General features: G+C 42.1%; 1 protein-coding gene across 2 annotated transcripts; it reads left to right on the top strand.

The window, feature by feature from the left end:
• The first annotated feature begins 578 nt into the window (after positions 1-578).
• Positions 579-26,108, top strand: LOC108243268 (von Willebrand factor D and EGF domains). 2 transcript variants are annotated; one of them, XM_017428584.3, is made up of 31 exons: positions 579-3,137; positions 4,765-4,955; positions 5,110-5,341; positions 6,025-6,099; positions 7,245-7,474; positions 7,815-7,904; positions 8,323-8,470; positions 9,311-9,525; positions 9,769-9,842; positions 10,017-10,290; positions 10,507-10,703; positions 11,715-12,508; positions 12,694-12,827; positions 13,401-13,550; positions 13,870-13,974; positions 14,765-14,879; positions 16,267-16,523; positions 17,857-18,061; positions 18,707-18,844; positions 18,992-19,183; positions 19,971-20,438; positions 21,377-21,472; positions 21,609-21,704; positions 21,784-21,879; positions 23,492-23,587; positions 23,666-23,761; positions 24,400-24,495; positions 24,580-24,675; positions 24,939-25,034; positions 25,105-25,202; positions 25,396-26,108. In XM_017428584.3, exons 1-31 carry the CDS (start codon positions 3,065-3,067, stop codon positions 25,408-25,410), a joined length of 5,238 nt encoding a protein of 1,745 aa, XP_017284073.1. In that variant the 5' UTR covers positions 579-3,064; the 3' UTR covers positions 25,411-26,108. The 2 variants fall into 2 exon arrangements, 1 of the variants encoding a protein (XP_017284073.1); XR_005234192.1 differs by lacking the exon at positions 25,396-26,108 and having other exon boundaries at positions 24,580-24,696; positions 25,105-25,123.

Raw genomic sequence — 26,108 nt, 5'->3', positions numbered from 1 at the left:
CTTCTTTTCCTCAAACAGACACTGAGGGTCGATGTCAAAGCAAAGTGACACATTAAGGAATTTTGCTTTTTGTAAACAGCGTCTTGTTCTCTAACTGCATACAAACGATGCCGAGCAGCAAAGAGTGGACCCGAACTTATCCACAACATCTCCACAGGAAGCGGTCCCTTTCACCCTCTGCTGGGCTGTAAATCAGAGTCCTGCCTCCGTTTAGACAATTTTAATTCAGTTTTTTATTGATTCATTCACATTTGACTCAGTTTTTCTGCTGGACGAACAGTTCTGCCGTGCAGTTAGTTGTCCTCTCAGTGGGGGGAGGTTAACGTCATTATTTAGGGTTTTCCCGGAGGACACTTCTCCCACGCCCCGTGTAACTGATTGTAATGAGAGAAAATGACACAAAATGAGCTCGTTTGTAGATGAAACTATTAAAGCAGGCAGTTATGTCCTTATTTGTTTGCCTCCTTCTTTAGTCCTTGGGTTTCTGACGAATAGAGACTTTTTTTTTTAAAACTGCAGGTTGTGTAAGAAGTGCACACAGAAAGTTATCTGATGGTTATTCCAGGCTCGGAGTCAAACTGTCAGGCAGCTTCGTGATCCTCGGGGAGGAGACGAGAGGAGCAGCCTGGAAGCATCATCAGAATACAGGCAAATAAACTGATGACATAATGATTAATAGAAAATAAATATAGAGCTGCAGAGGCTTAAACTTATTGTTGTTTACAGTACCTGAGAAATAGGAGAAACAAAAAGGGGAAACAACATTTTTTGTACTTTGATATATTTGTGTCAGAGCTTCTTTTCTGTGTTTATGGACGCTAATTTTATTTGACTACAAAGACAACAGGAATCAGTTTATTAAATCTCATGCTCTGGTTAAGACTCTCTGAGGTGTTCGGGACTTTTATGTGACCATCCAGGTGAGAAGGCCAACCTAAAAAAGAACTGGATTAATAAAAACTCAGATTCGTTCAGGTTATTCAGGAGTTGTCTCTGCAGAAGGAAAGAAGCTGAACAGAACCAGCTTTCCTGTGGACTGGTTCCAGTACGAGTCCTGCCTCCTCCAGGTGCACAAACACAACATTATTCTTAGTATAAATCAATAAATAAAAGAATATGTCCTCAAAAACACCTCAGATTTTAGTTTATTTCTTCCAGGTGCTGACTCGTGTTGATTCGTGTAGTTCTTACCTTGCTGTTGCATGTTTAAATATTAATTTTTTTAATGCATTTAGCTTCATGAAGTTATTTTATGAAGCACATCCTGAGTGCACAGACTCTGGTTCCAAAGATCCAGCATGGCAGCTGCTGCAACACGGGTCGATTAATATATAAATCTTTTTGTTGTTTTTCGAAGGAGCTCTGACTTGTTTCGTTTAATTTTTCTTTCTCTGAACAGTTTAGTTTCACACAACAGCTTCTCCACGTCGGAGAGTGGAAAACAGTTTTATCTGGTTTATCTGAAGTCCCACTTCTTGGGTTTTCTTCTGGGAAATGAAACATCTGGAACATCTGTTTGAGTGGTTAATGACTGACCAGTAGTGAAGTTTTACAAACAATAAAAGCACGTTTTAATGATCCGGTTTTAGATAATTGTTTTATTAACAGAGTTCTTGATGCTGTAAAAACAGTGAAATCTGGTGTGAAGAGTTTGATTTACTGACTCCTCCTGTCAACATTTTGATTTCTTCTTGATACTTAATCACAATCAGAAATAAAACCTTCAACACATCATTCAGTTAACGGATTAAACATTCAGCTGGAAGAAATCAGGTTGGAATAAAACGGATGTTTTTGTCATTATTGAAATGTTTTTTTTTCCAGAGCCAATGAATAATAGTTTTTTTATTTGCTTTTTGATGATTAAATCGAGCTGACTGAAGTTTATTTTAAAGCAAACAGGCCAAACTTATATAACTCCAATTCTGAAAAAGTTGGGACGTTGTGTAAAATGTAAATAAAAACAGGATGCAGCTATTTGCAAATTTTATTTATTCACAATGGAACATAGTAAACATAACAAACTAAGAATTAGGGAAAACAGTAAAGTAGTTTTATATTCGATGGCAGCAACACGTTTAAAAAAAGGAGGGCAGAGGCAACAAAAGGCTGTAAAAGTAAGAATAAGAAGCATCTGGAGGAGCATTTTGTAAAGAATGAGGTTAATTATCAGCAGGTCAGTAAAGACCAGGTTTAAAAACATTTTAGAGGCTGAATCTGTCAGAAGTAAATATGGGCAGAGGTTCAGCAGGCTGTGGAGCAATTTCAATATCCTATCATCTACAGTGTGTGATATCATCAAAAGATTTCAAGAATCTGGAGAAATCTCTGAGGTCAAAGGTCAAGACCCTCAGGGGCCCCTGCATTAAAACGGACTGAGGCAAAGAGGAGAACTGTTCTGAGGTCCAGCCTGCCTCTCTGATGGTATGGGGGTGCATTAGTCCAGGTTTTAGAACAACATCTGCTCCCATCCAGGACTGTTGAACAGACAGAATGGGCCAACCTCAGGTCCAGATGTTTACAGACTGATGGAGATGCTGACCTTATCTTGTCTGAGACGTGTGACCACCATAAAACTCAACGTTATCTTATTTCTTATATTTTTATTATCATTATCTACTTTAAACATTTGATATGTTTATTATGTTCCATTGTGAATGAAATATGGGTTTATGACATTTACAAATCATTTTACACAACGTTTTAAGTTTTTTTATTTTAGAATTGGGGTTGTAAATTTCCAGATGTCCCAAGGTTTGGATTTAACATCTTCCCAGTTTTATGCTAAATTAGTTTTGGACACTCAAACATTATGGATTTTTATTGGAAAAGGTTCTTTTTCCTTGCAGTTTCCTGCCTGTTTTAATGTTAATCCTGCAGCTCAGAGCTTTCGGCTCGCTCCTCCCGCCCGCTGCTGCAGCTCTGCTCCTCGGACCAGCTGGAAGTCGGACCCGAAGCAGGTTTTCCTCTCTGCTCTGCTGAACGGCGGAGAGGAGACACGGAGACCAGCTCGGAGCTCGCGCTGCTGGGGTGGAAGAAGTCGCGCGCTGGTTCCTGCGCAACCATGGGGCTCGCGGCTCTTTTCAAACATCTGTGCCTCGTGCTCTCACTTCCTAACGCCGTGCACGCGCAAACAGGTAAGCAAACCTCTTTAAAACGCTTAGAGTCCGATGAGTTCATCAAATTTCCTTTATTTCTTGTTTCTTTACTTGTTGTTTTTTTTCATCTGCCATAAAAATGACACCATATATCTGTCATGCTTTAAATAAATAATCTAAATGTGCTGGATTCCTGGTGACATGGATCTCCTGTCCTTGCAGTTTGGGCATCAATCCTCAGACACGTGAACAGGAAGTGGACTCTCAGACTTCCTGTTCAGGTGATGAGGACCGGAAGCTCGTGCCCTGTCCTTTTCCACGGCCTGTCAGCTTGTCAGGGTCTAGGTTCTAAGTTCAGTTTGCTGTGGCAGCCATCTTGAATTGGGCTGACTCCTTTAAGTGAATCAACAGTAGATGTGCATCCAGACAGACAGGAACGGTTCCATCCCTGACCTCGAGGTCAGGTGAAAGCTGACATCCTGATAGCCTAAGGACAGAAGACATGAGGTGTCCTCATCACCTGCACAGGAAGTCTGAGAGTCCACTTCCTGTTCGTGTGTCTGAGAGGAAACCCCAACAACCCATCATGACCTCAGAGGTCAGGGACCCAAACCTTTTCCACAGGGCTCATCCTCAAGCATTTGTCTTTTTTTTAATCACCTGCCACCAAAAAATAAAAGGCAGGTGATGATGTTTTTACCTGTGTAAGAATGAGTTTGTGTCTGTCTGTTAGCAAAATATCTCATGAACCATCGGGCAAATTTTATTGAAACTCTCAGAAAGTAATCATTAGATGAGCGTCTACAACGGATTAACTTTGGGAGTCAACCTAATTTAACTGACCTTAGCAAACACAAAGATGGCTGCAACTCAGCCAGTGTGACAAATACTGAGCTAAAATTTGGTCTGACAGTAGCTGAGACTGAGCACAACATGTTGCATAAAACCTTGACATTAACTGTTAAAACCGACACTGTTAGCAAAATATCTCACAAACCGTTTGGATCGAGTTTAATGAAACTCAGGAATTAATCACAGAGTGTACATCTATTTAATGTTTGGGGTCAACCAAATTCAAGATGGTTGCCACAGCTAATTGACGTTAGCCAACACCAAAATGGTTATAACTCATTTAATTTAGCTGACATTAAGCTCATCTTGGTGTGGTAGTATCTGAGAGTCATCCTCGACACGTTCTCTGAGCACAAACACATCTTTATCTTCACATGAAGCACAACATAATTTACCTGGTCTGACCAAGATGGCTACAACTCCGCCCCAAGATTAGTTTGAAACTTTGGCCTTGAAGGCGGCGGGCGATATGCATTCCTTCAAGAAACCCTTTAATGTTGGATGTTTTGGACTTTCAAGTGTGTATTTAAAATTTCATGTGTTTTGGATAATTCAGCAGGGAATCCTTAAATCCTTCTGTTTTGCCTTAAAATATTCATAAAACTATTCATCAACTCATTCTTATAATAAGATCCGACTTTCTCCATTCGGGTTGATTTCTGTGGATTTAAACCTCAGATTTAGGCTGAAGCATCAGATCTGTCGAAAGAAAAACAACATTTGGTCGCTGTAAATCTTTTCTTAGCCGATCTCTTCTGCCTGCAGTCTTGGTGAAGGTCCAGTATTTATGCCGAGTCTCTGGCTGTGTTTGCAGCGCTCCCCCCTGAGTGTGCTCCTGGCGGCCACTCGGTCCTGCAGAACCCCTACCGCAGCACCACTTTCAGCTCCGGCAGGCTGCAGCCGTCGGCGCTGCAGGACTTCATCTGCGACCACTCCCTCACCGCAGGCTGGTACCAGTTTCAGCTTTTTAACAAGCGGGCCAGCATGCCCACCCAGTGTGTGGAGGTAAGACGTCAGTTTTTAGTTCCACTTTTAGAAGAAGTGTGAGATCTGTGACCAGAAAATCCCACTTTTAGCTTTTAGCTGGTGCTCTGCCTCCTTTAGCTCCGCTCAGTAACTGTGTTCACTTCAGCTGACGCCTCTCACCTGTTCCGTCCAGGTGAACCACTGCGGGACTCAGGCTCCGGTGTGGCTGTCCCTGGGTGCCGGTGAGTCCCTGCCGGGCCCGCTGGAGGTCCGGCAGCTGACGGCCTGTGCTGCCTGGCAGATGTTTCAGAGCAGCGTCAAGGACTGCTGCATGTTTCGCATCCCGGTCACGGTCCGGAACTGTGGAGCGTTTTACGTTTACCTGCTGCAGCCCACGCAGAGCTGCATGGGTTACTGCGCACAAGGTGGGTTTAACCTCTGTTTGTAGCCTGAAGATGACTTTTTATCTGCTGCCGTTGTTGTTCTGTGTGAACCTTTTGTGCTTTTCCCTTATTGTTACATATATATGGAAGTAACTGCAACACTGACACATTTACTGCTACATGTATCATCAGTATACCAACAATGTGTTCATAAACTGTTTGTCCCCGAATCTTCAGATGATCCCTCTCACCTTGACAGACTGAACTCTTCCATGATCTGCTTAGTTTGCAGAAACCATGAACACAATAAGCTGCTTCTTGTGCAGCACCGAGCTCGTTTCTCATATGGGAATGTGAAATGGTTTAGATTATTATTAACTGACCACTTTAACTTTATATGACTCAAACAAGAATAAAGACTTGTAGAAATTCTTACCAGCCCAACAGAAGTGGCAGTTTAGATACAGGCTTTAACCAAAATACAGTGTGGAGGTTCCTTCATTATGGTCTTTATGGCAGCTTGTGTTTGCTTCAAGTGCTGCTCAGAGACGTAGGCAGGACGGGAGGTAATCCTGGCAAAAAGATCCTAATTTAAAACGAGTTAAAAGGCAACATTGTGCCGTTTGTGCCGTTTGTGCAGGATGGGATGTTGTAGCATTAGGTGGAAAGAAGCTTGGAAACCAGTGTGTTAAAATCGTCTCTTTTACTAACTCTTTGTTTTGCAGAGACGTCTGAAGCTTTACCCACGACGTCACCGATCTGTGGCGCTGATGAGGCGAACGTCGGTGGAACGTGTCAAAGTAAAAACCCCGCCGCCTCCTCTGTGTCCTAAAGTTGTCTCCCGGTCTTCGGTCCAACACCGGAACAAGCTGCGGTGTGTTCAGGAATGCACCGACGGCCTCGTCCTCCGCTTCTCTTAACGAGCTGAGCATGTGTTCGTGGCTTCTCTGAGCCTCGTCTCCATGGCAACGCCCCTCATTGTGATTTATGCCAAGGCAGGTTTTGAGAAGCATGTAAAGAAGGAGGGGGCTGATTACAGATAAATTTAAAAATACTCAACACATTTAGTAATTATAAAACCAACCTTTCTGTTGTTGGTCCAGTTTGGGCCTTCATGAATATTTGGTGTTTCCAACAAACCAAATATTTATGTTCAACACGTGAAGCTACATTTGTTTGCTGCATTCATCAATCAAGCTTTGGTTTGAAGTATTACTTTTCCAGAGGAGAAAATTTGTACCGGTAATTACAAAATAGATCTTTTTTTTTAAAGTAAAGGTGTCTGTGTTAATGTCTGTAGATCAAACTGGTTCAGTAGATCTGATGGAGCAATAACTCATAAATAATTAAACAATGACTCTAAAACAGGGGTGTCAAACCCAGTGACGCAAGGGGGCCAAAATTAAAAATTTGGTCCTAGCCAAGGGCCAATCACGATCAATATTTATTAAAAATTACATCAATTAATTGGTTTTAGATGTATTATGTCAAATCATTCATATAGAAATATCAATGGCCTTTTCCCAGTTACAGATTATACAGAATTTAGAGCAAACAGACTTTAATGAACACAGACAAATAGATCAAACTTCAAAAAGCTCATCATTAGCTGTCATTTCTTACGCCTCACTCAGCTTTTAAATGAATTTTTTAACATTAAAACAGATTTTTTTAAAAAGCCATCAACAAAAACCTGATCATACAGAAATTAAAACTATATATTGTTGGCTTCTAAGTCACTGTCAGAGAAAACTTCACTAATTAGGCTCATTTTTTTTAAACAAAATAAGAATCAGAGACTCGATCTGTCCCAGACTAGAGGGCCGGATGAAATGTTACAGAGGGCCGGATCTGGCCCGCGGGCCTTGAGTTTGACATGTGTGCTCTAAAACATGTGGCTCACAAACTAACCCACTGAACCACCGGATTGTCTCATTTCTTACAGCTGATCGGCCTCCCGCTCCGTCTGCGCCCGTGATCGTCTCAGAGGCGACGGGTAGCACCGTCCACCTGAAGTGCAGCTTCGAGAGCAGCTCCAGCAGCTCGCTGGGCTTCGTGGTGGCCTGGTCACGCCTGTCGTCCGAGGGCAGGAAGGAGGAGCTGAAGCAGGAGACCACCATCCACACCTCCGCCTTCATCGAGCTGGACGGCTTCAACCTCCGGCTGGGGGACAAGGTGGGATTCTGGGCTGCGGCGTTTTAACATCTGTCCAGTCAAAGTCCAGAACCTCGGCCTGGCTGAAATGATGCGGTGGGACCTTCAGAGAGCTGGGCAGATATAAATGTCTGCAAACCTCAATGAGCCAAAGCAATGTGTGAAAAAAGAGTGGGGCAAAATTCCTCCACAACCATGTGTGAACCTGAGTAAATCAGACAGAATATTCCTTTAAGTTACTCCTGTTAAGCTGCAGAATCATGGGCTGGACTCGCTGGTATTAGTCACTGAATAATATGTTTCTCAAAGAAAATAACTTGTTTAATATCTTTTAAAATAATAACGTGTCCTGCTCTCTCAGATTTATTGCTCCAGCTCCAGTTTCTTCCTGGAATCACCGGATGTCCGGAGCGCCTCGGTGGAAAGTCTGGAGTTTTTTGCTGGCATTAAGGTATTTATATTTTATAATTTTACATATTCTGTTTATTGATATGCTCTAAATGTTATGTTCACTGATATATGACAGTAAGTATGAATTTATGTAAACGAAAACAATAGATTACTGTAATAACTTTTAGGGATGAAAGTATTTAGAAAGTAAATTCTTGTTGTTTTATAATCAGTTAGTTAGTTTGTTTGACAAAAATATTTTTAAGACTTTTAGTGACAGACAGTAAATTAATTCAACAACATGGGGAAGTGTTTTGCTGCTGATTTGTTCTGACTAATATAAAAAAACCCAGATAAATCTATGACTAATTTAAATTTTAAATGCTGTGTTCCTTGTTGTGTTTAAAATCGTAATACTGGCGTTTTTCTGTTTAGGGTTTTTGTGTAAAGGAGTGTGTGTGTTGGTGTGTTTTGTGCAGATAAAACCAGAAGAGAGCGTCGTGTCGGAGGACGGCGGATGGTACGAGTTGGTGGTAGAGAGCACGATTCCCATCCCGTGTCCCGACGGTTCTTTCTCCTCTGCAGACCCGTGCATTTTATCGCTGCAGCTCAGCACCAGCAGTCAAGGTGAGGACAGGAAAATTATCGACTAAAGCCACCGACAGACTGATTTACAGCAAACGGTTTGAATTTAACTAACCATAAAAGCTGAATTCCACTTAAAGAAAGTTTTGTTTTTGTTTTCCTGCTCTACAAACATCAGGCATCACGGGTCACAAACCTCCTTCCTGCTGTGTTTCTGTTCATAAGACTACAGCTTTATTTGCACGAGGATAAAAAAAAGATGAAAAAGGGATTTAATATGAATCGTTTGCCAAATACATCACAATCTCTTCAACCAACTACTTTTGAACTTTAAAATCCAGTTTTAAGAATTGTTTTATTTGACATATTCTACATTCTCATTACCTATAAATATAACAGTATTTATTTACTCTGAAATATTTACATTTTTTTGATTTGCCTGTATTCTTTTTTGGTCCCTTCTTAAGCTCCACAAAATCACATAAATATTGATTTTGGTGATGGTTATGTGTGTCCAGATTTCACTGAATTCATCTCAAATCATATAAAGTTTGCACAAGTTACTAAAAATAAATTGCGAAGTGATTAATTTAATTTGACATTCTTTAAAATGTGCATTAGAGCTACATTAAAGTGGCTCATCACAGCCATTAGTTTAACATGTACACAAGTTTTATTTCTGTATTAGTCAATAATTTCTGCTTTTACGAGGAAAGTAAGTAAATTAATCATCTTAAGGTGTGTTTATTATTTAAATATGTGTAATTTATGACTTTTGCAAGGTGCTGGAAACTCTTGAAAAGGTTTGAATTTATCTTTGAGAAAGCATGAGAACGTGTTGTTGTTTTATTTAATCGAACTGAATGTGTCTCTCTGCTGCAGATGAGGATCTGTTGGACGCAGACCTGTCTCTGTCGTCCTGTGTGGCGGATCTGGCCCCGGGTCCCTGCAGGGACGGCGTTTGTAGCCGAGCCCAGATCCACTTCAGCCCCATCCCAGACTCTGTGAAAGACGATGAGCGGACCAGTACCATCTCCGTGAAGCCCGTCGTCACAGATAATTTTCTGTGGAACGGATATTCACCAGAACCTGTTCAGGTAAACACATTAAAGTAAAAACTGAAACTTTATTTGTTTTCATTAACATTAATTGTGTGAATGCTGAGTTTTTGAGTCTCTGCTCGTTTTATTTTGTTTTAACTTTAGCATTTTCCTTTCATCTTCATCAAATTTCAGTTAAATCACTCAGCTGTTATGTTACAAGACTGCTGTTTTTTTAAATAAGTACAGATGTCTTGTTGGTTTTTTGGTTTTAAAACAGAATTAAATTCTCATTTTTAGATAAGAGTTAAGGATGTTCCCTCAGCCTATTGCTACTCCTTCACTGATCCCCACATCGTGACCTTTGATGGCAGGTACTGCAGCTTCTTCCTGAGGATGATGATGATGATTATTGCAATTTTCACAGTGTTTCTTGATCATTGGTCATAAAAACAGATGTATTTTTGTTTGTTTTTGTAATAAAATGATCTACACCAGGGTTCTTGAAGGAGAAAAAGTTAATGTAACATTTTTCTTTCTTCACTCAGGTTCTACGACAACTATCAGATCGGCACTTTTGTTCTTTACCGGAGCCGTTTCTGGCCGTTCGAGGTCCAGGTCCGTCAGTGGGAGTGCGGCAGCGTGGTGCACGCCGCCTCCTGTGCATGTGGCTTCGCGGTGAGGGACGGCGGAGACGTTATCACCTTCGACATGTGCGACGGGGAAATGGGCGAAAGCAAACCTCGGCTGCTGGTGAAGAACAGAGACTCAAGCGAGTGTGGCGTTCGGATCACCGAGTCCTACCAGGGACGCAAAGTGACTGTGAGTGAAGACGACTTGGATTAAATCTGGTTATGTGTTAATGCTCACTCTGTGGCTATTTATATAACATTAAAATGGAAACTGGAAAAATGTGAGCAAGACAATTTTCAAAAAGTTGTCCTTTTTTATCACATAAAGATGTTAAAATTTAACAAGCTTTGTTTTGAAAATATGAAAATAAGATGATGTTGATGTTGGAGCTTTGACCTTTTACAGGTGACCTTCCCCTCTGGAGCGTTTGTCCGTGCCGATGTGTCGGACTGGGGCATGAGTCTGACCCTGAGGGCCCCCGCTTCAGACCGGAATCACACCCAAGGTCTGTGCGGGACCTTCGACGGGCGGCCCGACAACGACCTCCACTCAGCAGGGGGCGCTAGACTGGAGAAACTACAGGCCTTTATTTCTGAATGGAGGTCAGTAACAGCTGTTTTATGTCTGGTCCCAATACTCACACTTCCACCCTCGTGTCCTTCAAATGCACGTTCATGCTGAAGGGTTTGACTGCGTCCCAATTCTCCGGAGTTCTCTTTAGCCACGCCCCCTTTGAGTACTACATCCGGCCTTCAGCGAAGCCCGCATCCAAGCAGACTTCGGCGAAGTATTTACCCACAATTCATCGCTGCATGTGGCATTTCGATTCTTTTTTTATTATCTTTATCGACAATGAAAGGGTTTTGAATCAAACGGCAGAAATACGGCGGTGGTGACAGAACGAGCTGCGTCTGTTACAAAAAAAGCAGTTTTTAAAAGTAAAGTAGTGAAATAATTCTTGTTTCACTCTGATGTACAGGTGTGAATACAATCAACAAGTCAGAACAAAACACATCTGAACAGACAAATATCTCCTGCAATGACTTCGGAAAGCAAAAATACCTAAACTGTACTTTTAAAATCGTACTGGCAGCTTCTTAAAATACCAAAACAGCGACCGGTCGGCCATGTTGGATGTCACAGTTATGACGCAGAGGTGCAAGTCGATGACGTAACCCATACTGTCCTAATTCTCATATTCTTGCATGCTTGTAACCTGCGCACTTTGACTGAAAACACACTTCATAGAGGCACGTAGGGTGGAAGTGTGAGTATTGGGACCGGGCCTAGGTTCTGTAAGTCAGTTATTCAGGAAGCTAACAAGGTTTGTAGGAAGAGGAAATACATTTCCTTTTTTATTTTCTGTGAAATTCTGATTCTTTTGTAGTTTAACCGTCATGAACACAGCCTCAGTTTTATTTTAGTGAAACAAATCTGCAACCTGGGTGGGTTTTTAAGTGTTTTTTTGGTCAATTTAAAGATATCGTGCTACAATTTGGGAACTGAATTTATCCCTAACATACTCTGAGTATAAGATTTTTATTTTTTAAACTTTGGCATGCAAGATTTAGTTTACCATCGTTGAATTTAACGAATTACTGCTCCGTTTCCAGACTCCCAGCAGGCAGCAGCCTGTTTGACTCCGTTCCTTCCCATGTGAGTGCACGGAAAGCCCAGAACTACCGCGTCTGTCAGGTGAACCCCCACGTTTCCTCTCCCAGAACCCAACACCAACAAACCACCACCTGCTCTGGTCCTGGAATCAGCAGTTTCCCCGGTTTTATCACCTCTCTGGATGTTACAGCCGAGTACATCAGCTCAGTGGAGAGAAGTCGAAGACGGCAGCGCACCTCAGGTCACACCGGTAAAAATGCTGACATGCGAGGCTTTTCCTTCAGCACATTTGGAGGCAGAGCTCAGCGCCGTCAGCGCAGAAACAGGCGGCAGATCCAAACCCTGAGCCAGTCTGACCTGGAGAGCTTCTCCTACTTTTTCCCCGAGGACCACGAAGCTGCAGCTCAACCGGACGTCCCCCTGACGTGGCCCACACCTTCCGGGCTGACTCAGCAGCAGGCCCGGGCTCAGTGCCGGCGGGCTGTGGCCGACTCGAGCATCGCCGTGGGCTGCCGGCTCCTCCTGCAGGAGCCGGTGATCAGCAGAGCCATGGATATGTGTGTTACCGACCTGCAGCTGAAGGATGAGCCGTCGTGGCTGAAGGCAACGCTGCCGCTGCTGGAGAACGAGTGCGAGAGGAGGCTGGTGGAGGCCAGGGGCAGCGGGGAGGGACACAGAGACGTCCAGGCCGTCCTCAGGTGTCCAAACCTGTGCAACGGGAACGGCCAGTGCTCAGAGCGGGGCTGCATCTGCTTCCCAGGATTTGGGTCTTATGACTGCAGCGCACAGACTGGTAAAACACAAAACAAACACGCTCAACCCAAGAAAACTGATTCGAATGTCTTTATAACCCCAAAAACGCATTTCTTATATTCTGTAACAGCACTCTTTGTTGGCAGAATGATGATGGTGAAACCTTTAGTTTGTGGTTGAGGCTGGTTTCTCAGCTCTAACATCCTTTGTGCTGATGTTGTAAAGATCAGATTCCAGAGATCAGCCAGCTGGAAGCAGGTCTGTGTGACATCCGACAGCAGGACTGCTCCACCGTCCGGGTCCACGGTCAGGGCTTCAAGGAGTCCAACGAGCTCAAGTGTGAGTTTGTTCAAGAAAAGGTACTTTTTTCTTTCTCTGACGGTTTTCTTTGCAAGCTGAAAGATATTTAGGCCTGCAAGTTTTCATTCGGTTGTTAATCCGTTGATCAGGAACCTGCTTTTAAATGTGAAAGGGGTCAAACTGAGGAGAAATGTCAACAGACAGGTTGGGGTTTTAGACACAATATGTAAACATTTTGAATCAGTGGATGATCTGTGCTGAACATTCAGACTTCATCTCAGTTATGTTTCATCACAAACAGTCATTAAAACTCTCTGGCAAAGAACAAGCTTTTTCTTTCTCTTAATTGTTTTATGATTTTAGTCTTTTTTTTGATACATTCTGCATATTTGGACAGACTGGGTTGCAGAAATATTTACATTTTAACCAGAAGTGACTGTATTTGCAGAAAATAATTTGGAGAGTGATCCTTGAAATCCTTTTTTTTTATTAACTTTGCCAAGTTAACAGAATATTTTACATCCTCTCTTCCTGCTTCTTTAAAAAAAATGTTTTTATTTTTAGCTCGGCTGTTTTCTGTTCCTAACTGTTTTGTCTGACTTGACGGACCTTCTTCTTCTCCTCGTGTCCAGTTGGATGACGGGGAGTGGGTTCTGGACGCCCCTCGTTTTGTTTCGGCCATCTTTCTGAACGAGACAGCTCTGGAGTGCCAGCTGCCCCCGGAGGACGGCCCGGCTCCTGCAGGCGGAGGAAACGGACCCGTTGCTCGCTGGCAGATCCGAGTCAGTCACGTCTCCAACTGGTTAAACTCACAGTTTGTTTATTCTGCCTGATTAATGTTAGCTTCTTCCCTTCAGCTCTGAACAAATAAAATGTATGAAAGCACGACGGTTAGGTTGTTTTTCCTAGAGAAAGAACAGAATCCTGTTTGTCCAGCTTTAGTTACATCTTGGCTTAAGAAGTAAAGAATGTGAGCTAGAACTACTGCATCATAACACCTTCTCACCCCGTCCACTGAAAACATTTGAAGCTCTGACCCTGTTTGGGTTTTTAACGCTTTTTCCCTGTGAGCCGCAGTAATCAAGCTTCTGCTGATGGCAGGTTTCTAACGACGGCTACGGCTTCAGTAACTCCAAGATCCTGAGCGTGTACGACGGAGCGTGTCAGACCTGCAGCCCGGACGCAGACGCCACCTGCACCCTGAGGGTGAGGCCCCGCCCGCTGCGCCCTCATCCTTAAATCTCCTCAAGTGGAAACGCTCGGCTTCTGTCTGTGTGGGAGGTTTCTGATTACAGGAGGATGGAGCGAAACGTTCAGACCATCAAATATCTTTACTTTAACTCAGAACGGTACTGTGGGGCTGAAACTAAATGTGCTGGTTCGGCTCTGACGGGATTTATTTTCTGTTTCATATCAAGCAGCATCCTGCACCACATCCAAACAGATTTATCAGAAATCAGAAAGAAACTAATTTTTATCACCATGAAGCCATGAAAGGAGGACGATCATGTAATTGTTCACCTCATTAACCACCGGACGTATTTTAATGAAACTTTCTGAAAGAAATCCTTGGATGTCAACCTGAATCAAGATGGCTGCCGCAGCTAATTGACTGCAGCTAACAGAAAAATGACTATAATTCACAGTTTTAGTCGCCCCTAACACACACTGAGTGACAACAGGTCAAAAACACCTCTTTGTTTGAAACTTTGGCTTGCAAGGCGACGGGCGATATGCATTCTTCCTCGAACTGCTGCTTTTATTTGAGAAGCCTGAAATGAAAGATGTTATTGAACTCAGTTATTTTGTTTCAAAATCAAAAATATTCATATATTATTTACTGATACACTTTGCGAGGCACTGTTTTGTAAATCTAATCAGGTTTTCTGCAGGAGAATAACAGTTTTTAATCCAAAGCGTAAATGCTTAAAACCCGGACGTGTTTGTAGCGAGCTCTGAACGTCTGTTTGTGTGTTTATTGTTTGTGTTCCACCAGGATCGAACCTGCAGCATCGACGGTGCGTGTTACAGTGACGGGGAGTCCAGTCCCAGCAGCCGCTGCCTCGCCTGTCGGCCCAATTTGTCCAAACACACGTGGTCCAAAACTGAAGGTACGAACACGGAACCTTTCTGCTTTAAATGGCCACATGAAACGAACAAACCATGCAGAAAAGGTAACATATTAAATCCAATTTAAAAACTGACATTTTGGAGGTTAGGAAGCTGCCTAATGAGGCCTCATGAGTGGAGAATATAAAGACGAGTGATGCAATCTGCAAATAAACACTAAAATAAGCAAATAGGAAATTAATAAGGGGACAGTATAATTTAAATATCTGGGCTCAGTTAAATTCAGAAACGATTGTTCAGTTTGAAGTTGTAAATCGAACTTATGAAATAAATCATCACGGCTCAGTCACTAAACGGCACATCTAATCCCAGAGAGACCTGCTGAGGTAAACCCACCTGTCGGCGCTTTCATTTTCCCACCCCGCCGCTCCGGGGGCCAGTCTGGATGATTCGTCTGTCAGCAGCTCGGTGCAGATTGAACCCGGTTCTGTCTGCAGGCAACCGGACTCTTTGTTCCACTTCCTGACCAACTTTACTTCTTCAGCTCAAACTGGGTCAGAGATGTGAGGAAGTTTCCGAGGTGGGAGGAGGTCGTTTACTGAACTCACTCGTCTAAATGCTGATTGTTTTATTTTAATACATTTTCCCTATTAAATACATTAAGATCACTTCAAGGCCTTCAAAAACATTTTTCTCTTTGAATTCTGCTTCAGTGTACTTGCTCTTTTTTGTCTTCTTTTGCTCCTTTTAGCTATTAGCTGACGTTCTGCTTCTTCAAGCTTTAACCCGTTTAAAACCACAGGGATCACCCGCGGCGCCGCGGCGCAAATTACCATAACTCATCCCTGCCATCTCAGAAATGTTCGATCTGCACTTTTCAAGAATTAATAAAAAGAAAGTTGGAAGAAAATTCATTTTCGTTTTTATCCTTTTCTTCTTATAACATAGTTTTAGGTATTTATTTACATAAGAACGATAAACAGTTGACAAATTTTGAAAGTTCTACTTCTCCTGGAAAAAGGTTGTAAATTATTTACACACAGGGCATTTTTTGACACAAATATTGACAAAAATAGACAAAGAAGATCAGGCGTTTCAATAAATATATCTATTATTATGGTGCTAAAACAGTTAACAACTTCAGCAGCATTCAAGTTCAGATTCATCCTGTCATTATTTGAGTATTTCCTTATGACGTATTGACCTTTTGAACTTATACAAAATTATTATCAGTGCTAGAGAGGAACAGAAAACCCAGTCTGCTTTAGAAGTTTTCATTTTATGACAAGAAATGTTTATTCTTCTTATATGTTGTTAAAAGAATAGATGCTTTTACACATTTACCTTCTCTGTCTACCTGTATTCCCTCTTTACGCTACCTTTGGTCACATACAGATTTAGTCAGTCTCTTTTTTTTTTCGCCTTCAGAGAACAAACCTCCGCTGTTCCAGTCGCCGCCGTTTGGCCTCCGCTCCTTCCAGGGAGACAGTTTAATCCACCAGCTGCGAGCTCAGGATCCGGAGGGCTCGGCGGTTGTTTTCAGCCTGGTTTCAGGACCCGAAGGGGCGTCGCTGTCTCCCGCCGGCCTGCTGACGTGGAAGGCCGCCTCACACACCACAGACGCACACGTCCTTCAGTTTACTGTGACGGACGACTGCGGCGCCGAGACCAGAGCCTCTGTAGAAGTACGTTTGCTTTCATTCATTGATAAGAAGTATTTCCAGGCCTGTGGAGCCGAAAATTAGCTCTGTCTGAAACTTCTCTGCTGAACACGGTTAAACTGGGAAATCAGATCAGTGGTGCTCAAAGCATCGAGTAAGGCAGGGGTGTCAAACCCAGTGACGCAAGGGGGCCAAAATTAAAAATTTGGTCCTAGCCAAGGGCCAATCACGACCAATATTTATTAAAAATGACATAAATTAACCTTGGTTTTAGATGTATTATGTCAAATCATTCATATAGAAATATCAATGACCTTTTCCCAGTTACAGATTATACAGAATTTAGAGCAAACAGACTTTAATGAACACAGACAAATAGATCAAACTTCAAAAAGCTCATCATTAGCAGTCAATTCTTACGCCTCACTCAGGTTTTAAATGAATTTTTTAACATTAAAACAGATTTTTTTAAAAAGCCATCAACAAAAACCTGATCATACAGAAATTAAAACTATATATTGTTGGCTTCTAAGTCACTGTCAAGAGAAAACTTCACTAATTAGGCTCAGTTTTTTTAAGCTAAATAAGAATCAGAGACTCGATCTGAACCTGACTAGAGGGCCGGATGAAATGTTACAGAGGGCCGGATCTGGCCCGCGGGCCTTGAGTTTGACACGTGTGAAGTAAGGGATCTAAAGGTGATTACTAGGAGTAAAATCAAGTTTTAAAATTATTTTTTTATGATTAAGACTATTATTAGATTAAACAAGAAGCATACTGTTTGGTGAGGTTGTTTGTGTTGTTATTATGACCTCGTTTATTTCACTTATTAATGTTTGTACGTTTAAACCAGAGGTGGTCAGGGTCTGAAGTCTGTGCCAGTTTCTGTGGGTCAGGAAGTGAAACGTTCGGGGGTTTGAGTCCCTGTCAGGGTGTACCGACAGCTGGACCTCACAGCTCTGATCCGGGGTAATGAGACATGCTGTTTAAAATATTCAAAAGCAGATTTTTAAAATCTTAAACTGGCCTCTTCTTAACAGGCAGCACACTGCTGAATGTAGAAGCTTCAGTCAGAGCTTTTAAAATCTTATTTTCAGAGATTTCAGCTTGTAAATTTAGTTTAAAATGTCAGAATTATAAGTGGTTATATTATATGTGATTATAAATGTTTTTAAACTGTAGCTGATGTTGAACAAACTCTAACACAAGAAGAAACTTGTTATTTAATTGTAAGGTTTGCATTATTTATTGTAAATTATTTATTAGAAGGTTTGTTTCCGTTAATAGTGACTTCCTGTTTGATGCTGATATATCTCGCTGCACATCGATGTGCTGAGTTGTTGTTTTTCTCCTGCAGGTGTTTGTTCAGCCCTGTGAATGTCTGAACGGAGCTTCGTGCGTCTCCGGTGGCGGCGGGGAACACGAGTGCGTGTGTCGGGATGGGTTCACGGGCCGGAGGTGTGAGGTGGACATGGACGACTGCAAACCGAACCCCTGCAGACTCGGCCGCTGCATCGACGGACCCAACTTGTTCTCCTGCATCTGCCCTCCTGGAATGACAGGTAGGAAATATCCCCCAGGTAGAAAAAAGCTTCAATAATTCTGCTTTCTGCACACATTAACTCACATGTGGCAGATTTTAGAATTTTATTTATTAATTTTGCACAACAAAATATCTTTTTCTTTGTTGCATCCCATGTTTGCACACAAATCAGTGTGATACTTAACTGTATTTAGCAAATTATTATTATTATTTTTATTACTTGTTTGTACTTTTTGGACTGATTGTTGTTTATATGAGCTACATCCTTCTTTCTAATTTAAGTTCCTCATATGCTGCTAACCTTTTTACAGTTTTTATACTATTTACCTTGAATATTTAGTCTTATTTAGTGTTGACTTTATTTCCTCTGTTCTACCAGGTTTTATAGAAAGTGTACTGTGTGACTTCGTCACATGACAATAAACTAACTTGAGTTTGAACTTAAAACCCTAATTTTGAACTGAAAATCTTTCTGATAAAGAAACTGCTGTCTCTTGATCTCATTCTGTAACTTTATATTGCGATAATTAAAATAAATCAGCTGCTTGTTTGTAGCTGTAAGTATTTATAATGTCTCATTTTCAGCGTTAGCGATGAATTCCTAACATTTACGGGTTTGGGAGGTTTTGAATGTTGTTGGGATTATTTTATGTGTGTTTTTCAGGACCTACTTGTAGAGAAGACATAGATGAGTGCGTCTCCCAGCCTTGTTTCCCCACAGTGAGCTGCAGCAACGCGCCGGGCTCCTTCTTCTGTGGATCGTGTCCACCAGGATACAGCGGCGACGGAAAAACCTGCAACCGTAAGTCCCACGTTCTTATCTTCTGACAATAAAACTGTAGAAGTCTTTCTTCTGATGCTGTCCTTTAATCCTTGCATTTAACAGAAGTAAATGAAGTCCCAAACTGAAGCTCAGGTTTATGATCTTTCTGTTTCCATGGTAACCCAGAGTCTCCGGGTGTGGAGGTGGCGACGCCGCAGGTTTCACCGGGACCCAAACCATCCGGTCCGTCTCCGTGCAGCGGAGCGCCGTGTCACCCGGGGGTCCAGTGCTTCGAAAGTGTCCATGTGTCAGCAGGTTTCGCCTGCGGACCCTGTCCTCCTGGTCTCCATGGCAACGGACAGACATGCACAGCAACGGGTGAGAGTGGACGCTGTTTTCTGAAACCAGGTCAAATTAGATCGATGAACAAAATTCACTGGGTGTTATCATAAAGAGACAAATACAAAAAAAGAATTTTTTTTTCCTTATATGGCAACAGGAAACTCTGAACCAAACAAACTTTTACATTTTGCCACGACTCACCTGTTACAAACAATGTTAAATATTACAAAATGTTACAATTAGAAAACGGTACTTTTTAATAAAATAGAGTGAATACCAAAGAAAAATTTGTCCTATCTCTGCATGGTGTGAAGTAAGTCCTTAAAAAGGTAGAAAATCCAAACTATTTGGAGCCTGTGGACCAAATCTGAGAGTTCAGTTCATAAGAAAAACTTCATTTTATAAAAGATTAACCCTCTGTTCGCTGAAGCCTCGACACATAAGATAATATTGGAAAGATGCCAGTCAGGAAGTCTTATAGTGCGTCTTCTTCTGATTCAAACTGTTGTTATTTAGTTCAGCGAAGGTCAGGAGAGGAAAAGATGAGAAGCTACAGCCATCTATAAAACAGGGTGGAGGTGTTATCATGGTTTGGTGCATTGCCTTTCATCAGTTATATGTTTTATCTGAAAGAATGGCATAAAGAAAGCAGCTAAAAAGCATCAGAGCTGCAGCAGCTTCTTTTTTTAACATATGATCCCAAACACATCACCACTGCAGCCTGCGTTACCCTGACTCAGTTTGGTTGAATGTGTTGTTGTCAGTAACTGAGGCTGTGTTTATTGTTTTTAAGTCATGTCCTCTAACTTCCAGTGTCTTGCAGGTCAACAAACAGTCAACAGTGGAGCAAACGGTCATAATCACATCCCCAAGTCCGATTCCAGCCAAGAGGGAACTTCTTCCTTCTCGTCAGCATCTCCCGCCTCACACAGACGGCCGCCTGACAGGAAGTCGAGCCTAGAGAGCTCCGGCTTCAGAAGAGTTCCCCTCAAAGACAGAAAGACAGCAGGAACGCCTCAGAATGAAACGGCGTTTGCTCCTCCTGTCCACGGAGGTCATTCCAGCAGGGTGGAGCTGACCCCTGACCTGTCAGCCGGGGTCAGATGGAGGTCACCGACCCACCACGTGACCTGTGCTGACTCTCCCTGCTTCCCGGGGGTTTCCTGTGAGGCCTCCGGCTCCGGCTCCGGCTCCGGCTCCGGCTCCGGCTCCGGCTCCGGCTCCGGCTCCGGCTCCTTCAGGTGTGGCCGCTGCCCGTACGGATACACGGGGGATGGAGTCGTATGTAAAGGTAGGTGAGATTTATAAGTCAGGGAAAAGTAAACGCAGATCATTAAAAACTCAGAGTTTGATATATAATCCTAACTTTATTTCTAATGTTTAACATTTAGTAATTTGATTATCAGCGTTGCAGTGTAGTGATCATAACAATGTGTTTATTAATGTCAAAGTACATGAAAATAAAACCCTGGAAATCAACCATTTATGTGTAAAAAGCTGCTCTCATCCTTGTCTGTGTGGGGGTTTACAGGTTTCTTTTTCTGCCACTAGAGGTCACTACATCCTTCATATTGTACCTTTAAATGGCTTAATATTTAATATCTACTGAAAAATTGTTATTTTTCAGTTTTACCACATTTAAACAAAAACATATTTATTAACAACATTTTAAAGGTAGTTAAATGATGTTGTGTTGTTGTTTTCCTCTTCTGGAATCAATCTGTTTGCATACTTTGTTCTGTTTTTACCATTCGTATAATAAAACATTCAGCTACATCAGGAATAGTTTCCTATGACTTAAAGTTTTTGTAACTTTTATCATTTTCAAAAATATTTTTCTTTAATTTAAATAAAATTGAGATTCCTTCAAATCATTGTTCTCTTTAAAATTTAGCCCCCATTTAGCTTTTAGCTGCATTTATTCCTCATTCTGTGTGTTTTTGTTTCAGTTTTGCTGATTTTTAGCTTTAGCACCAGCAGTACTGATTACTTTTACGTATTTAATGTATCGTTTTCCATCTGTCTTGTATAAAAGAAGGATATTCAGCTGAGTTCTTTCAGTTTTGTGATGCAGCAGCATCCAAGAGAATCTACATTTCAGCTTTTATCCCCTATAAACGGTTGTCACCCATGGCTTCGCAGGCTGCCGTTCAATAAATCTCATCGTCTACTCTCCGTAAACCAGTCTGCTTATTTTTGATTGAGCATGAGTTGGGTGTTTTTCTGCAGCTGTGTGCAGATATCAGTGTGGGAGGAACATGGAGTGCACTCTGCCCAACACCTGCACCTGCAAAGAGGGTTACACCGGATACAACTGCCACATAGGTGAGAGCGAGACGGCTTTCTCACTGTTTATTTGTTTATCTGTGCAGGAAAACAAGCTCATTAACTCCTCATCACCTCTCAAGATTCGACTCATTTACCTCACTGCCTGATTTGGTTTATTTAATCTGCCTCTCAGCCGTGTGTCGACCTGACTGTAAGAACCAGGGGAAGTGTGTGAAACCCGACGTGTGTGAATGTCCTGCGGGCTACGGTGGGCCCACCTGTGAGGAAGGTAACCTGCGCTCACATTCTCACCACTGAAACACAAAGCTCCCAGATTCCTGACGGCTGTCTTTGTGTTTGCTGTGCAGCGAGCTGCGAGCCGCCCTGTCAGCACGGAGGCACCTGTCTGAGCAGAAACCTCTGTACCTGCTCCTACGGATACGTTGGGCCCAGATGTGAAATCAGTAAGATCCCTAAGATCCATCTCTTTAAACCAGGGGTCTCCAATCCTGGTCCTCAGGGCCACTATCCTGCAGGTTTTCCTTGTTTCTCTGCTCCAACACACCTGATTTGAATCAATGGGTGATTAACAGGCTTCTGCAGAACATGAAGAGGTGATTTAACCTCTGAATCAGGTGTNGTTGGAGCAGAGAAACAAGGAAAACATGCAGGATGGTGGCCCTCCAGGACCAGGATTGCCCACCCCTGCCCTAAAGTCACCTTTAATTTTTATTCTTTCATTTAGGGATGAATAACGGTCCTTCAGTCAGCCTCGGGAACTTGCTGCTGAGGTTCCTCAAAACTCCCAAAGTGTGATCATTTAGGCGCCGATGACGAGGCTTCTTGTTTCACAGTCTATAACACAAATCAGGGTTTGCATTTTAAATTTTTAGTTTTGTTGTGAGCGTTTCCTCACTCCACCAACAGGGGGCGAAAACATGCAGGATGGTGGCTCTCCAGGACCAGGATTGGAGAAGTAAAACATCAGCAAACGTTTGTTTTCCAAAACGCCCATTGGCTTTAAATACATTAAAAAGTCTGCACTTTACTCTGAAACGTTAACACAGAATATTATCCAGCTTTTATTGTACAAAACATGACATCATTTCATCTTTAAGAATGTGTTTTTCTTATTTGTTTCACCTGTGTGTGGCTAACCTTTGTTCCTGCTGCTTGGATGGTTGGTCTGTTTTTTATTTAAAAATGATTCTTCCAAACCGAGAGGCTGAAAGTACTGTGAAGATTTTTACTGAGAGATAATCACTGTAAGCCATGAAATCAAACACAACAAAAGGTGTAACCAGAGTTTTCAGCACTAGAACATCATTTCCCAGCGTTCCTTGAAGGAAAACATTTCTCCTGCCTCCGTTCATGCCAGACTTTTAAACTAAGATCATCTTATGATGAGAAGAGACGGAGTTACAGCCTGTTTGGTCAAACCTTGTAAACGATGTGCGTGATCTCATGCAAGCTAGCAAGATCTGTTCAGAGTATGCGTAGGAGATGATTCTCAGCTACTACCACAGCAAATTTTAGCTCTGAAATGGTCAAATTGATTGAATTATAACCCTTTTTGTGTTTGCTGAGGTCAGTTGGCTGTGGCGCCATCTTGATTTGTTATTCAGTTGTAGATGTGAAGCCAATGTGAGTTTCTGAAAGAAAACCTGTTCAGTGATTCATCAGATATTTTGCTGACAGACAGACAAGCAGACACAAGCAAAAACATTGTTGCCCATCCCCAAAAGCTGCACAGAGGTTAAAAAAACAGATTTAAACTGTTGTTTCAGCACTAAAACATGTTGGAAAATCTTCATGTTTGAAAAAAAGTTCTCCTGCTTGTAGGTTTTGCTGAATTTAGAAAAACTAAAATAACTCAGTTCTACACAAATAAATCTGAAAAGCCATTAAGTCGCTGATTATTTCAGGCTGAAAAGTACCGACACAAAACAAGCATGATGACGGCGACGCCCCGTCAGCGGCGTGGCTGTCGCTCACATCTGTTCAGGGCTGGATTCACTTCATTACCTCCCTGTAGTTTCCATTTAAAAGTGTTGATGATGCTAATTCTCCTCTCAGTGGTGTGTAACAGGCACTGTGAAAACGGAGGCGAGTGTGTTTCTCCTGATGTCTGCAAATGTAGACCTGGATGGAACGGACCGACGTGCAGCTCAGGTACAGGAGAAGTCCTGCGCCCGGGTTTCTGCTGCCGTGGATCAGATTTCTGATGCTTGTTTGTCCTGTGACCTGCAGCTCTCTGTGACCCCGTCTGTCTGAACGGAGGATCCTGTCTGAAACCCAACATCTGTGTTTGTCCCGGTGGCTTCTTTGGATCTCAGTGCCAAATTGGTAATTTTGACACATTTAAACACCACAAACACGTCTTCCTGCTTTGTTATCACTTATAACTGAAGATGTGAATGCTGAGAGCTGAAGGACTTCGCTGAAACTAAATTTTACCTGAAGTTAAAACAAACAGAACAGGAGCTAAAAGCAAAAATCAGCAAAACTGTAACTAAAAACTAATATTAGCAAAACTGTAGTTGAAGGCAAAAAGTACTAAAACAGCAGCTAAAACCTAAATGTAGCAAAACTATAACTGAAAGTTAAAAATAACAAAATTGTAGCTTAAAGCTAAAATTAGCAGGGCATTAGCTAAAGCCTAAAATGACTGAAGTAGAGTTCAGAGACTAAAGTTTTTAAAGAACTGAAGAAATCTCAGTGTATTTCTATGGGGAAACGTTCTGTAAATAAAGTTAAAAATGTTCAAAAAGTATGAAAGTTACAAACTCTAAAAGTCACAGCACCTTATTCCCGATCGAGCCGAATGTTTTGGTTTATAAATGGTTAAATTAACAGTAGTTTTTAAAAAACAAACAGAAGAAACAAGTCAGTTAGCTGCTGATGTGATTGGTCTTTTTCTGTCATAGAAGCTGCTTAAAATCATTTCTTTAACGTTTAAAAAGTGAAATGTTATTGTTTGTCAGCTGTTTGCAGCCCGCCCTGTAAAAACGGAGGTCAGTGCAGGAGAAACAACGTGTGCTCGTGTCCCGAAGGCTACACGGGAAAACGCTGTCAGCAGAGTGAGTATCGTCCCGTCCCGGGGTGTTTTATTCAAAATACGTCAGGAAAACGTGGCAGTCAACGCTCGAACGCCTTTCTCCCAGGTGTGTGTGAGCCGGTGTGTATGAACGGAGGCAAGTGTGTGGGACCGAACACGTGCTCCTGTGCATCCGGGTGGAGGGGCAGGAGGTGTAACATACGTGAGTGATCCAGTCCTTCAGGTTAATTTTAATGTTTGATCTGAATATCTGTAACTGCATCATTTCTCAACATAAAGTGATCTTAGTTTAGAACTTCAGGTTAGTTTTAATCAGTTTAATTCAGTTTTTCTCTTTGAAATGACCAAAAAAAGTGTCAGGATCTGTATTTCAGTCAGATTTGTTTGTGTCGTTGTTTCTGTGAGCGAATACTTTCCAAGTCGTTAAAGTTCCTAACCACGCCTTCGTCACTCTTCTGATCACAGCCGTCTGTCTGCAAAAGTGTAAAAATGGCGGCGAGTGTGTTGGGCCGAACACCTGCCACTGTCCCGTCGGCTGGGAGGGGCTTCAGTGTCAAACACGTGAGTCGTTACCTCAAGGACTTTATGGCTTCACCTTCCTTCAGGTGATTATTCTTTACCTCTCCTGCAGCCATCTGTAAACGGCGGTGTCTGAACGGAGGGCGGTGCGTTCTGCCTGACCACTGCTTCTGTCGGAGAGGCTACAAGGGCCTCACGTGTGCAATAAAGGTGAGCCGCTGAGCCGATCAGCACCTGAAGGCTGTATTTACAGCTACAGTCCAAACCATGAAGTGCATTTAGCTTTTAGAGATAAAATATATAGAAGGAGGTTTAACTCACTGAGGCTCGACCTTTGACCTTCCTTCTCAGCCTGTTAAAAACTGAAATCTGATCTGATTGGATGTTTCTGTGAGCTCCACAGGCATCACAAGCGTGAGAGGGCAAAACAACAAGAGGAGAGCACCAAACCATGTTGTAAGAGTGTGTGTGTGTGTGTGTGAGATGGTAGAGAACAGCGTGAGGTGTGTGTGTTTCTTTTTGTACATCTCTACCTCAAGGCCTCAACATGTCGTCTGTTAAAGTCATCAGATACCAGCCCTCCTGTTTTTCTGGCTGTTTTCCACCTTTTCTTTTTTTTAAATGTATAACTAATGAAGAATAATATTAAAGCTTGTAATTAAACCTCCTAACTCAGCCCAGCAGCCAAACTCTCCCAACGATCTAAAAATGTTGAATTTATTTTTCCCGTTCAGCCAACAGACTCTCTTGGATTAGCCACAACATGAGGCTTTATTTGCACAGAATTATAGAAAACTATCAGAATCAGAAAATCCAGATTTTTACCAGCAGACTTTAAGTTTAAGGATCTTTTTCCCACCCAGTAAAATAAAACCTTTTACTCAACTGATGTGCACTGTTTCTTTCATTTCTTGCAAAAACTTCTCTTCATTTTCGCTTGATGCTTCTGATATTCAGACTTTTTTTGTTTGTTTTCATAAATATCATGTTGTCGACCTGCCTTTCTTTAATGCTTTGTTACATTAATGCTAAATGTGGTCCAAAGTAAAAGCTCTCCTTGAGGCTTTTAAAGGTTTTGTTTTTTCATGCAACAAAATAAAAACAATTTACAACTTT

Source organism: Kryptolebias marmoratus, linkage group LG16 (assembly GCF_001649575.2).
Source record: "Kryptolebias marmoratus isolate JLee-2015 linkage group LG16, ASM164957v2, whole genome shotgun sequence".
Taxonomy (NCBI): Eukaryota; Metazoa; Chordata; class Actinopteri; order Cyprinodontiformes; family Rivulidae; genus Kryptolebias; species Kryptolebias marmoratus.
The sequence above is the reverse complement of the archived record's forward strand: the minus strand, read 5'-3'. Positions and strand labels throughout refer to the sequence as shown.

Bases quoted from the DNA above. Each gene is read 5' to 3' on its own strand.
- LOC108243268 (XM_017428584.3), top strand. From the start codon at position 3,065: ATGGGGCTCGCGGCTCTTTTCAAACATCTGTGCCTCGTGCTCTCACTT. The intron at 6,100-7,244 runs GTAAAAACCCCG...CATTTCTTACAG, and splicing joins CGTCGGTGGAACGTGTCAAA to CTGATCGGCCTCCCGCTCCG. The intron at 21,705-21,783 runs GTAACCTGCGCT...TTTGCTGTGCAG, and splicing joins TGGGCCCACCTGTGAGGAAG to CGAGCTGCGAGCCGCCCTGT.